We start from the raw sequence: 14,146 nt of genomic DNA on the forward strand, positions 1-14,146 counted from the left end.
GAAGCCATTATTGTAGACTTCGTTTATATTACAGTGGGGGACTAACTTTCCATTTGGTTCACAGCCAGTCAAGTTAACCAGTCTGATCATTGTCTCTGTTTCCCTTGCTGTATAACCCCAACAATCTTTTCAGTAGCCAATGTTTAACAAAAAAATAAAAGTATTCTCTTATCCTGTTTGTAGCTATTCCTGCACCCTTAATAGTGGCTGTTAACCATGAATTAGCTATTAATTCAGGTGTGGAGAACTCCAGACGAGGGTTATAAATTGAGCTAATCAACAATAAGCCAAAGTTGCAGATATTGATTAAAGAGAAATATTTTACGGTAACTATAATCTGGTCTATTGAGGATTGGGTTGCATGGCCAATTGGAGTTTATGCATATGATTGTAGGATGGCATATACTTAATCAGCAACCAATGTATTCCAGTGTCAAAAGCTGTATCTCAGGTTAAATGGAAATGTTCAGTATGTTCCATCTAACTTTCAAGGTCTTCTACTACCACTGTGCCCTCTTTCTCACATTTCATCTCATCCCTAGTCTGAGATTTGCAAAAAGTACTTTCAAAATGTTGTAAGGGGACCTCTGAAAAGACATAGCAACCTTTCAGTAGAGGACAGAATTGTAATTTTAAATCATGACATTTAACTCTCAGATTCCTACAATTTCTTTGCCCCAGTCACGTCTCCTTTAAGAAAATGCAGATGATCTATATTTAGAACTGCTATTAAAACTAGCAGTAAAGCATTTTAATTGTAGTCTTCGTGCTAAAGATCAGCATATGCCTCGCAAAAACCCCTTTATAAATACAAAAAGAAATCGCCAATAATCCTATTAAAATCAAAGGCTAAAGTAAGTTCAATGTTGTCAGCATCTTAATACAGTATTAGTCTCAGCCATAGGTATATAGAAAAATGTGTTACCTCTCATACAAAATACATATAATCACATAACATCACATGGTGAAGGTAACTGTTTCAACACAACTGAACTGTATGATTGGAAACTGCCTTTTCTCCATGGGAACATTCCCAACACAAAAAATAGATGAATGGGTAAAAGAAATTGTAGCATTATCTTTGCCCTCTGCTGATTTGCTTTGTATAGAAAGTTTTTTTCTCTCCCTCTGTTCATTCTTGAATAGAATAGAATAGAATAGAATAGAATAGAATAGAATAGAATAGAATAGAATAGAATAGAATAGAATAGAATAGAATAGAATAGAATTCTTTATTGGCCAAGTGTGATTGGACACACAAGGAATTTGTCTTTGGTGCATCTGCTCTCAGTGTACATAAAGAAAAAATAAAATATATTCGTCAAAAATCATCAGATACAACACTTAGTGATAGTCATAGGTTACTAATAAGCAATCAAGTCATACTAGGAAACAATAAAAACAATATAAGTTGTAAAGATACAAGCAACATGGATATAGCCATAAGTGGGAAGAGATAGGTACTAGTAAGGATGAGAAGAAGAATAGTAATACAGTCTTAGTAGTCTTAGTAGTTAAGACTTAGTAGTATATTACTTAACGCGTTGTAAGCCGCCCTGAGTCTCCGGAGAAGGGCGGCATATAAATTAAAGCAAAAAAAAAAATAAATAAAAAATTTGACAGTGTTGTGGGAATTAGCAGAGTGATAGCAGAGTGATAGCATTCAGGAAAAAACTGTCCTTGTGTCTTGTTCTGGTGTGCAGAGCCCTATAGCGTCGTTGTGAGGGTAGAAGTTGAAACCATTTTTGATACTGCAGTATCACAAACAGTGGTGGGTTGCCCTCGGTTCGCACCGGTTCTATAGAACCGGTAGTAAAACCGGTGGAAGGCTCCACTCACCAACCCCAATGTTACCAAAACGCTTCTGCGCATGTGCAGAAGAGGGCGCATGCGCGCGAGTGAAGCCAGCGGGCGCGCGGCCCCGCTGCGAACCGGTAGTAAAGGTAAGTAGAACCCACCCCTGATCACTAAGATTACATTGCTTCCAGATCTATGGTCCGATTACACTCTGGGTATTACATATAAGAAATGTATAAAACAAGTATGAACACTTCTGCATATCATGCAAAGTTTTTCAACTGTACTTGAATAAATTACAGTTGACAAAGTTTCCATGATGTTCTAAGCCACCAGAAAAGAAAAGGGAAAAAAACCTCCACAGACAATAAACTGGATGCAGTATGCAAACACTATTTATTATTAGATTTTTTTTCATCCTGCCTTTATTATTTTTATAAATAAGGCAACAAACATATCTACTACTGCTTCCTCCTCCTATTTTCCCCCAAAACAACAACCCTGTGAGGTAAGTTGGCTGAGAGAGAAGTCACTCAGCTGGCTTTCGTGTCTAAGGCAAGATTAGCCTGTAGTAAGAAGCAGCAATCTAACGGAATTATATTCTGGCAGGTTTTCTTAGGGCCCCAATGTTAGGACAAGAGTTCCTATTATACTTTCTTTATTGCTGGTCTTGTTTCTAAAGGATTTGGCATGATGGGAGTTCGGGTGGCAATTGCGGTGCTGTAAATTGAGCTATGGTTTCTTCCCTGCACACTGATATCATGACAGCCTATCCACACCTTTGCTCCTGGGCTATTTTGGGTGCCATAATTTTCCTTGTGGGTTTTCTGTTTTCTACAGACAGTGCTTTAAATGAAAGCCTGCGTTTGTCAGCCGCTCCTTTTATCAGCCGAGAGGTCCTTCAGGACATGGCCCTGAGACTGGCATCTGGCAGAGAGTACCACCTGAGGAAAGGAGATAGGCTTTGCCTCTTCCCATTCATAAGCCCTCAGAGGGACCCTGAAATCTATGAGGAGCCAGAGGTAAAACAGTGCTATTCTGAATCCCGTTTCCCCTGACGACTTTGCTCTGATGTTTGTTTATGCTATGTAGCTTAACTAACTGTATTGAGCGAAGAACTGTGATTATTCTCAGTGTACAGCATTCTTAAGACTTGCCAAAACTACAGGGAATGACATAATGGCAAATCACCTGAGGGAAGAGCTACATGTAGACATTGTATAAGTCAGGTTATGAAGCTAGAAGGCTGTGATCCCAGGAAGAGATCCCAGGAAGAGATCTGGCAGGCTTATCTTATAACTACCAGCGGGCAGATTTTCTCCCTTCATTTGCGGTAGAGCAGGGCTGTCAAACTCACGGCCTGCAGGTCGAATGCATCACATGCTGGCCATGCCCACGCCTGGTTTAGCAAAGGGGGGGGGAAGTCTCAATACGTCAGGTGATGCCACCGTGTCGCCGTGAGTTTGACAGCTCTGTGGTAGAGCCTTAAAGATCTGGAATGGGATGAGTCACAGCAGCCAGGTGGATGTGGATGAGTGGGTGCAGCTGGGTGAGTTTTACTTTGTCAGCATGGCTAGGTAACAGTAATAGAGTTGGAGGGGACTTTGGAGGTCATCTAGTCCAACCCCCTGCTCATGCAGGAGACCTGTACTAGGGATTCGAAGCGCCGAACTGCCAACCTTTCTGATCCACCCAGTCATGCCCATCTACCCACACCAACCCATCCACACCAACCTGGCTGTTGTGAGCCGTCCTAGATCAGGGGTGTCAAACTCACATTGTCACATTGTTATCACATGACGTGTCACAACTTTTTCCCCCTTCACTAAAATGGGTGGGCGTGGCCAGCGTATGACGCATCTGGCCCACAGGCTGCCAGTTTGACACCCCTATCCTAGACCCTTAAATATCTATTCTTGGGGGAATTTCTGGAAATGTCACTGCTAAAGACTTCTAATGATACAGCTGTGTTTAAACACAGTGAGTTCAGTACCCAGGTAATCTTCGACTTATGACCACAATTGGGACAGGAATTTCAGTTGCTGAGAATTGTGGGTTATTAAGTGAGTCATCACGTGACCCAACCCAATTTTATAAACATTTTTACTGTGGTCTTTAAATAAATCATAATGGTTGGTCAGTGTATCACAGGGCTGTTAAGTAAACGATGCAGTGGTTAAGCAAATCCAGCTTCCCCAACTGATTTTGCTTGTGGCTGCAGGATGCGATCACAAGATGCAACTGACATACACTAAATGTGAGCCAAATGTGAGCAGGTGCCCAAATTGCGATCATGGGGGTGGGACAATGGTTGTAACTTCAAGGATGGGTTGTAAGTCATTTTTTCCAAGGATATCTCCGTGCTCTCGTTAAACAAATAGCCAAATGTATAAACAGAGGGATAGAATCAAGATCACGTGAAGTGTTAATACCACTTTATAATGCCTTGGTAAGGCTACACTTGGAATATTGGAATTAGCTTTGGTTGCCACGATGTAAAAAGATGTGGAGACTCTAGAAAGAGTGCAGAGAAGAGCAACAAAGATGATTAGGGGACTGGAGAACGGTCCCCTAATGAAGAACGGTTACAGGAACTGGGTATGTCTAGTTTGATGAAGAGAAGGACTAGGGGAGACATGGTAGCAGTGGTATCTCAGGGGTTGCCACAAAGAAGAGGGAGTCAAACTATTCTTCAAAGCACCTGAGGGTAGAACAAGAAGCAATGGGTGGAAACTAATCAAGGAGAGAAGCAATTTAGAACTAAGGAGAAATTTTCTGACAGAACAGTTAATAAGTGGAACAACTTGCCTGCAGAAGTTGTGAATGCTCCAACACTGGAAATTTTTAAGAAGATGTTGGATAACCATTTGTCTGAAGTGGTGTAGGGTTTTCTGCCTGGGCAGGGGGTTGGACTAGAAGACCTCCAAGGTCCCTTCCAACTCTGTTATTCTATTCTATTCTATTCTAAAATGTCAAGGACTAACTGTAAAGTTGTCAAAAAAATAAATTAGTTTCATATTTGGAGTAGAAAAAAAAAATCAGCCCACCAATGCATCAGTCTTGGGTTCTCTCCCTGCACTGAACGTGTAAACTGATTGCATCAAGAAAGGAATGCAGACCTTCTGTGGGTAACATTAAGATTCGTGATGGTTCTTTCATATCAGCTCAATTTTTTTTTTTCTCATAAGATCGGCTCTCAAGAGTTTTCCCAGGAACAAAAATAGTTTGGATCCATATTTATGATATAAAAATATGATGATATAATAATAGTTAAGAATGTAAAAACCTATCTTGGAATTCCTGTTTGGCTGTTGCTATGGCAACCTATTGCACGTCTTTAAAAATATATCAGTATCTTCCCCAGTTCAGTGTTCCTAACTTGCTTCTCTTTTACTTCACCTTGTTAATTTTTTTCTTTGTTGACAGAGAGTCACACTGGAACCTGCTTCCTTTTATGAATAATTTCCCAGGAACAATGCTGAGAAAACCATGATAGTATTATAACCCAAGTCCAAAATAAACAATAAATCCTGTGGTTTTCCCCCCCTGGGACTGGGAAAAAAGAATCTAAATATAAAAATTCTGATTACTATCACACTTGAAGGAAGATTAAGATCACAATACAATAATTCCCACAAATATTCTACTACACATCAACACAAAGGTGATCTGTGGGAGGAAAACTCTTTTATCTATTCTTCCTTCTTCTTCAGCGTAGAGGGAAAAGGTTTGCCTCTCTGTTGAAGGCAAAGTAATGCATAGTTGTTCATTTAGGGAATTGCTGTTCCTTTTACCAGCATAACAAATTATTTTCACAATGTTCAGCAAGGCTTTATAACTAAATTTACTTTGGAGTGGAGCAGTATCCAGAGTGAAGATTATTTTTAAGTAATTGCAATCTTCTGTGTGTTGTTGTTTTTTTTTAAATAAAAGTATAAGGATCTAGTATGTTGAAGTTTCATTTCCTTCTCTATCAAATTGGAGCTCTCGTTCCTATTTAGGAGTTATGGAGGATAAAAATAATAAGGACAGGATAAAAAAAAAGCTAAAATAAAATTGAAAAATCTAAAATAATACCTTACAGACTTTATCTTATGTAACTACTTCCATTTCTTTGCCATGTTTTGCAAACAGTAAATATTTTTGATTGCTTCAAGACCTTATTATACTTAACAGGTAGACATTCATGGGATTGAAGTTAATTAGGCTTAGTTTATACCAATTTCAATGGGCCTGCTTTGGATGTGTCATATAGCCATTTCCTCTCCCATTTATTCTAGTTTAAACTTCTGGATGGAATTTTATACAGCTAAATATCTCAAGTAAGATGTTTTTTAAAAAAATATTGGTTATTTCAAATGAAAAGAAACATTTATCTAAACTTGTTTTTCAGAAGTTCATATATGACCGGTTTCTCAATTCAGATGGCACAGAAAAAAAAGACTTCTATAAAGGAGGACAAAGGCTCAAATATTACAATATGCCATGGGGAGCAGGAATAAATGTCTGCATTGGAAAGTTCTTTGCAGTTAATAGCATCAAACTGTAAGTGAATGCATAACACTGATAAAATACCCATCTCTAAGCATAGTATCATTTAAAGAAAGCCAGGGTTGGCTTGTAGCAGAAGCCAACCTCGTAAAGGCAAAACAAAACGAACAGAAATGTTCATTTGATTTGGTTTCATGGTGTGAATATGGATGTTCGGACCCCAGAGGGCCTCCGGAGCCTGGGGAGGCCGTTTTCTCCTCCCGGAGGCTCAAGGAAAGCCTCTGGAGCCCATGGAGGGCAAAAATGCCCCCAGCGCCATGGTGCAGGAGGCTGACTAGGCCACGCTCACCATGGCCATGCCCACCCAGCAACTGGGCAGAGAACCCCTTGCTAAAATTTTTGAAGCCCATCCCTGGATTGAATCCATTTTTAGAACTCTTGATGAAGTCTTCATCTGTTACTCAGATGATACTCCATCTGAGATTACTCCATCTATTTGTTCCAGAGTCACTGTTCATAACCACTCAGAGTAACTTCTCATGAAATGGGCACATAAATAAAATTTACATCTTGTGATCCATCAGACTGAAAGGAGACAAGATGAATGTCAACCACAAGTTCTGTTTTACATGCATGTCTGGTATTACTTTGCAATTCAAAGCAGGAAGCAGACATTAGTTTCCTTATATACCCCAGAATAGATTACTATTCACTGTTAATTAGTAATAGCCTGTCCTCAGTTTGGTAGTTGGTCTGTTGTTCAATTTTGCCTTAGCAAAATTTCAAGGATTCATTTACTGATCCATTTAGAGAGCTTACTGCTGATTGCCTACAAATATCTCAGCCCATACATACTGAGGATTTGTTGTGCCTGCTTTTGTGGGTCTGAAGTGACTGTAAGCCATAGTTTGTAAAAAAAAAAAGTTTCTCTGGATCTTACTGCTGGGTAAATTTGTTAAGAATCACACCTCTGGCCGCCAGTGTCTTTTAGAAATATCCAATAAAGCCACACATTATTCTGAGCAAAGCTGCATAAGATCAGCTGCATAAGTTACGTTTAATAGGATAAAGACTCAAAGTGCAAATTTGCATGCTGTACAGCCTAGTTTTACAATTGTAATATTCGTTTAAATATCCCTTCTTTTTTGGTTGAGGCTAGGTGTTTCTACTTCTTGATATTAAATGCAAAGTCAATATCATTGGCTATACTGATTTGTTTTTGTTTCCTCCTATTTACAGATGTGTTTTCCACCTCTTAAACTGTTTTGATTTGGAACTGATAGATCCTGCTAAGGAGATACCAGGCTTTGACACGGAGAGATATGGTTTTGGAATGCTGCAGCCAGAAACGGATGTCAGAATACGATATAAATTGAAAGACCAGTAAAGTGATGGTCCATTTCTCCAGTCATTCTGTCATTCTGTCTAGTGCATAATCTGCAAACAAACAATGCTTGTTACCGTGTTTCCCAGAAAATAAGACCCTGTCTTATATTTTTTTGAACCCTGAAATAAGCGCTTGGTCTTATTGCCATGCGCTCAAAAGCCCAATTGGGCTTATTATCAGGGCATGTCTTATTTTGGGGAAAACAGGGTAGTTACCATTGGAATTAATTTTAGGGCTCCATTACTAAAATGGTAATGATTTGATGGCAAATAAGCCGCGGTTGCGCAGTGGTTAGAGTGCAGTACTGCAGGATACTTCTGCTGATCACCAGCTGCCAGCAGTTTGGCAGATCGAATCTCACCAGGCTCAAGGTTGACTCAGCCTTCCATCCTTCCGAGGTCGGTAAAATGAGGACCCATATTGTTGGGGGCAATATGCTGACTCTGTAAACCACTTAGAGAGGGTTTACATAAAGCACTATGAAGTCTAAGTGCTATTGCTATTGCTAAATGTCTAATATTAGACCACATTCTGCCTTTCAATTTCCTGAAACTCTTCTCCCCTTGTAAAAGTGGCTTCAGTTTTTCTACCTCATTCTCAGGATGTTTCAGAAGTCATGAAGAAATTTGTTGTAATATAAGCTATTGTGGGTGAGGCTGCTACTTTTTCAGTTTGACCTCTCTCCATCACTCTGTAGCCTCTCAGGCTTACAATGACTTCTCATCTGAAAAAAGCCCCCTTGTGAAAAACAAGAGGTGTGTATGTGTGTGTGTGTAGATTGTAGGACGAATACTTTACAATGAATTACAAGAATACTTCATTTCTCGTTGGGTACAATCATAATGGAATTAATGCAAAACACCACATTCCTTTTATATGGATTTTAACTGAAATTCCTTTCTGTGTTAAAAAAGAAAAGAAAAGAAAAGGCAGAAGCACTTGTTATAATCAGTTTGAATTCAGAAAAATATTCTGGTCCAGCGCTTCATCGGTCTTTTTCAACTATGGTCGTCCAGACATGGTGGCTGGGAATTCTGAAAATTGTAGTTAAATGCAGCTGGAAAACATCATGTTAGAGAAGCTGATTTATGTTTATCTATGAAAGTGCAATTTATGCTATTCTGCAAGTTGCTGATATTTTTGATCATATCTTTGCAAACCAGTATTTCTGGGAGGGGGGGAGAGAAGGGGAGATGTTGATGCAAATAGACCATTTCAAATAATACACGTGTGCATAATCCATTTAGATTGGCCTTTCTGTGATTAGGAAGCCAACTAAATTCTGAGTGAATAATAAATATGAATAAAAATAATTTATTGGATTGAAAAGTAACTAAACTATTAACTTACCCTTCTATTCTTAGATTCTTCAAGAAAGATTTTTAAAAAACAATCCAAAAAACCCTGTTATAATATAGAAAGAAGCAGATAGTAACTAGTAACTACATCAAGAACAGTGTATGTGTGTGTTTACATTCATGTATGCGTGTGTATGAGAAACACACATACATTCCCCTGGCTACAAGGGAATCAGTGATGTCAAAATGGCAGACATAATAACAGCATTTTAATGCTGCGGTACAGAAAAGCGGTCTGTGGTTTTGCTTTTTTTATCTACTATTTATATTGACTCAAAAACACACTGTTTTCAGTAGGTGGCTTTGTGATGATGTTGGGTGTGCAATATTGTTTTGGGGCAGGGAAGCTATAGCCCTCCAGATGTTTTTGGAATACTGTTCTTAACAGTAGCAAGCTAGCATGGCAAACAGTAGGAAAGCCTGGATAGCCACAAATTAACAACACCAGGGCTATATAGCTATGTTTGCTGCGGAGATAAACATGATCAAAATGGGAGGTGCAACCAAGGGGTAGGACCCTTGCCCCCTTTATCTGTCTGGAGTGCATATGGCCATTCAGCCCAGGGACTAGCTTAAGGTATGTCAGCTTAAAGAAATGTTGACCGCACTTTACCTACATCTATTCTGCCCTGACAACAAAGCAGAATTGGGGTGTCTGTCCACACAAGAAGCTGTGGGGAGAAGTGGCATAGAGAATACCTCCTTTAATGTTACATGTAATAACAGCGGCTAGAATTACGTATGCACAAAATTGGAAAAATGTGTATGTGTGTGTTTGTGCTTCAATCTTCAGCTTTAACTTTAGAATTACAATTAATCCCTACTTATTTGCAAACACACTTTATTGAGCATCAATAGAATTATGCAGCACTTTATAAGTTTAAATAAGACTGTTTTAACTATAAACTATAAGAGTAATTAGACTGCATTTCATGCTATACTAGGGTTAGTTTATGGCTTATTGAACAACAAAGTGACCTAGTTCATACATGACAGCCATTTTGGTGTCTGTTTGGTTAAAGATACTGGGCTAGAAACCCAGTTCTAGGCCTGTTTTAGGATGACTCTGGGCCAGTCCATTTCCTTCAGACCAGTGGTGAAATCCATTTTTTTTACAACCGGTTTTGTGGGCGTGGCTTGGCTGTGGTGTGGCTTGGTAGGCGTGGCTTTGTGGGTGTGGCAGGGGAAAGATACTGCAAAAACTCCATTCCCACCCCACTCCAGGGAAGGATACTGGAAAATCACCATCCCCTCCCCACTCGGGGGCCAGCCAGAGGTGGTATTTGCCAGTTCTCCGAACTACTCAAAATTTCTGCTCCCAGTTCTCCAGAACCTGCTGGATTTCACCCCTGCTTCAGACCTAGAAAGAAGGCAATGGCATTTGCCAAAAACGTTGCCAGGAAAACAGCATGGATTTGTCCAATGGAGTTGCTAGGTATACCCACACACAAAATTCATATATCCAAATCCCAGACCATGGTTTACAAACCATGATAGCTAAGTTCATCTACTTTGAAACCGGTATGACTTCATGAAAAGTAAGAGTCTAGCCCTTGTGTCTAATTAGACGTACTTCCCTGTTAGTATACACAACAGTTTAGCCCACATAACCAGCAGGACGAATCCTTCCATTTCAAATGTGCCTTTAGTTACAGCCATGTTTTTCAAACTTGACAATTTTATGATGTGTGGGCTTGTCTATGGAGATTCTTAGTTATCCAGGTCATGGTTGTCCCAAAGGTGCTTTTTCAAGAGGCAACTGGATTTTCTGTTTTTTCTTAGAAGACGTTTCACTTCTCATGTAAGAAGCTTCTTCAGCTTCTTGGATGAGAAGCGAAACGTCTTTTAAGAAAAACCAGAAAGTCCAGTTGCCTCTTGAAAAAGCACCTTTGGGACGTTGTGTGGGCTTCAATTCTAATGCTGCCTGGGGAATTCTGGGAGCTTATTTCCACATATCTTACAACTGTCAAGTTTGAAAAACACTGGTTCTATCACTGCGTTTTTTTATTTACCAGCTGAGCTCTCATTTCTGGACTATCAGACTTTCCGTAGCTTGCCAAGAATCCTTATCAGTAAGCTAAACTCTGCATGTACTCCATCCACATTCCTTCACTCACCTTTTCCTTTGTTCTCTTGCCAAGAAAGTTCCGGCTGCTGAGAAGCAGCTGGCATGAACTTTATTTTCAAAATGTAACTAATTAGATCAGTAGGATGTTTTATTTTCCTCTTTACAATAAATATGAGTTTAATTAGAAGATGTATTCCGGTTTTATTTTTCAAAAGTATACACAAGGAAAATGCCACGATCCAGGCAATTACCCCAGGAAGGTAACGGGGCTGATTGCCTCTGACAGGTTCATAGGATCTTCAATGGATTATATAGAGCAGTAGTCCCCAATCTTTCTGGCATCAGGGATCGGTTTCACAGAAGAAAACTTTTCCACAGACTGTGGATGGGGTGGTGGTGATGGTTTTGTGTGCAACCTAGACCTGTGCAATCACAGATGAAGCTTCACTTGCTCACCTGCCGCTTGTGTGGCCCTTTTCCTAAGAGGCCATGGACCAGTACTGTTGAGGACCCCAATATAGAGTACAGCAGCTTCTTTTTCAGGCACAGTGCTACACTTTTAATGACACCTAATAACTACCAAGTATATTTATACCTGAGTTCAGGCAAAAGCTACAGAAATCACTTCTATGGGAAAACCATAGAAGCCTGTAGTACAGTGTAGTACAGTGGGCTAAAGCACACTGTTATTAACATCTGCTGCTTGCAATTACTGCAAGTTCAAATCTCACCAGGCTCAAGGTTGACTCAGCCTTCCATCCTTTCAAAGGTAGGTGAAATGAGGACCCAGATTATGGGGGCAATAATCTGACTTTATAAATATACAAAAGTATGAAGGCTATTGCTTAACGCATTGTAAGCCGCCCTGAGTCTCCGGAGAAGGGCAGCATATAAATTAAAGAAAAAAGAAAAACCAAACCAAACACTTTCCCGGTGTTGTTATTATTACATTTTCCCTTAAAGCTAGACTTTCATTTTCCAGCATCAAACAGAAGCAAGCAGCCTTTGGAGACAACAGTTCACAAAAAAAGTATGCTGTAATAAATATTAGTTTTTAAAAATCGTAAGAGTCTGTGTAGTTTTTGCTGCTTAATTTCCCTCTGGAAATATTTGTAGATGCTGTTATAAAACAAAAATAAGCAAATACTATTGTAAAACAGCTTTTTTAAATGAGAATTGACACATATTTTTAACAGAGCAAAGAAATAATCTCAGAATTAAATAAAAGCTTTAGGGGAAAAAGAACAACAGAACACCAAAGTTAAAAAACAATGAAGTGTCCTGTTGAAAGTTGATTTAGATCAGTGTTTTTCAAACTTGGCAACTTTAAGATGTGTGGACTTTAAGATACTATTCAGAGTTAAATCTTGAAGTTACCAAGTTTGAAAAATGCTGATCTAAAACTGTTCCCATGAAATCTCATAGGATACCCTTATAAAATTGTTTATTATGCTGCTGTTGCTCTTTAGTTGTTTAAATTGTTTCTTCAGTTGAATTAACTGGTTTTATTTTCTTATGACCATGTATTGTTGGATGTTTTGTAGAAAGGACAGATATACATTTCCCAAAATAAACATAATTGTATTGGATGTGGAACTCATATTTCATTTTTCTGTAGTTGCATTTCCAACTTTTTATATCACTCTGTTATCTGATCAACCTCAAGCTTTCGAGGAGAACTCTTTTGGAAATGAAGGGGTGTTCTCTAAAGCTCCCCTCCATAAAGAGAATGTCTAAAGACTTTAGAATCAGATTCATGCCTATGCACATTTAATATGTATTTTATGTTTACCAGCATTCTCAGTCCACTTCATTTTATTGCTTTTATACGTATAGATAGGCATGTTTGTTTTCCAGAAAGGATACGGTATATTCACAACTTTTCTATAAGGTAGGTCTGAGAAAAAGTGGTCAAAATCCCACACATAATCCATTCCTTCTATTGCTCTAACCATTACACCACATAACGGCATATGAAATATTGTTCATGATCCTATAATTAGTAATCTTTCAGAATCTGGTTTTAAATCCAGGGCTTCAGATGAAACCCTTTACATGACACTGAGTGACAGATCTTTTACATCTGAAAGCAGAGTGTTCAGATAACTTTGAAATAAAGAAGATCATCCTGAATAGATTTAGCCTAAAGGATGGGACCTACGAAGGTGAAGCCAATAGCCCAGTGGTTATCAACCTTTTCTTCACCATGGACCCCCAGTTAAATACATTTCGTGGCCATGGACCCCCAAGACTCAAGATTTAAATCACAATATTTCTTCAAGCCTTCACAGGCCTTCTGTGACAACATTGTGGTCCCCCAAGGTGTCTGTGGACCACAGATTGAGAACCACTGCAATAGCCCATTGTTCTGCCTAGCATCTTTAAAGAACAGTCTTAGGCAGTTCTTAGACATTTACATTTCTCTTTAATATATGTAAATTCATGTGCTGCTTTTACATTTCTCAGGGGGAAAGCACATTTGCTTTTTAATTTTTAGCAGTGACATTTTTAAACAGAACTACCGGAACAATCATGATGCAGTCCTATTTTTACCTGAAACTGAATCCCATTTCAGAAGGTGAATTGAATACTTTATTTGCCCAAGAGTGACTAGACACACAAGGAATTTGTCTCCGGTACAGAAGCACTCAGCGCTCATTTCAGAAGGTGCCAATGCAGGATGTCCTTTCCTGGCCTGGAACAAATGTTATGCTTCAAATAACAAGCACAAGCATAAATAAACGATGTCACTTTTATGAAGTTTTGGGCTTGTTTTTTATTGCAAACTTTCTTTTGGATAGGATTACATTTGTTCATCTTGAGAATATCTATTTTTTAAAAACAAATTACAGGGTGGAGTTTTCCTTTCTATTAGAGTACACAAATGAATAAAGGAGTTTATTTGGCTTTCCCAACCTGGTGATCTCCAAGTGCTGTAACAAGAACAACCTCACCCCATATCTTCTCTTCCATATCTCATCTTACTTACAGTTTGTTCCATATGAAAACCCCAAGTTACAAGCCCATGAAGTCTCGACCAAGCAC

At 39.0% G+C, this 14,146-nt stretch overlaps 1 protein-coding gene across 1 annotated transcript in view; it reads left to right on the top strand.

Moving 5' to 3' along the window:
- Positions 1-11,288, top strand: part of PTGIS (prostaglandin I2 synthase) — a 52,990-nt gene extending 41,702 nt beyond the window's left edge. Inside the window, exons 8-10 of the mRNA XM_034413808.3 lie at positions 2,638-2,819; positions 6,191-6,342; positions 7,528-11,288. Coding sequence (XP_034269699.2) covers positions 2,638-2,819; positions 6,191-6,342; positions 7,528-7,675 — 482 coding nt within the window. The 3' untranslated portion in view covers positions 7,676-11,288. The remainder of the gene's footprint in view (positions 1-2,637; positions 2,820-6,190; positions 6,343-7,527) is intronic.
- The last annotated feature ends 2,858 nt before the right edge of the window (positions 11,289-14,146 follow it).

The sequence above is a fragment of the Pantherophis guttatus genome, chromosome 3, assembly GCF_059756535.1.
Source record: "Pantherophis guttatus breed Tessera chromosome 3, ASM5975653v1, whole genome shotgun sequence".
In the NCBI taxonomy this organism is placed as follows: domain Eukaryota; kingdom Metazoa; phylum Chordata; class Lepidosauria; order Squamata; family Colubridae; genus Pantherophis; species Pantherophis guttatus.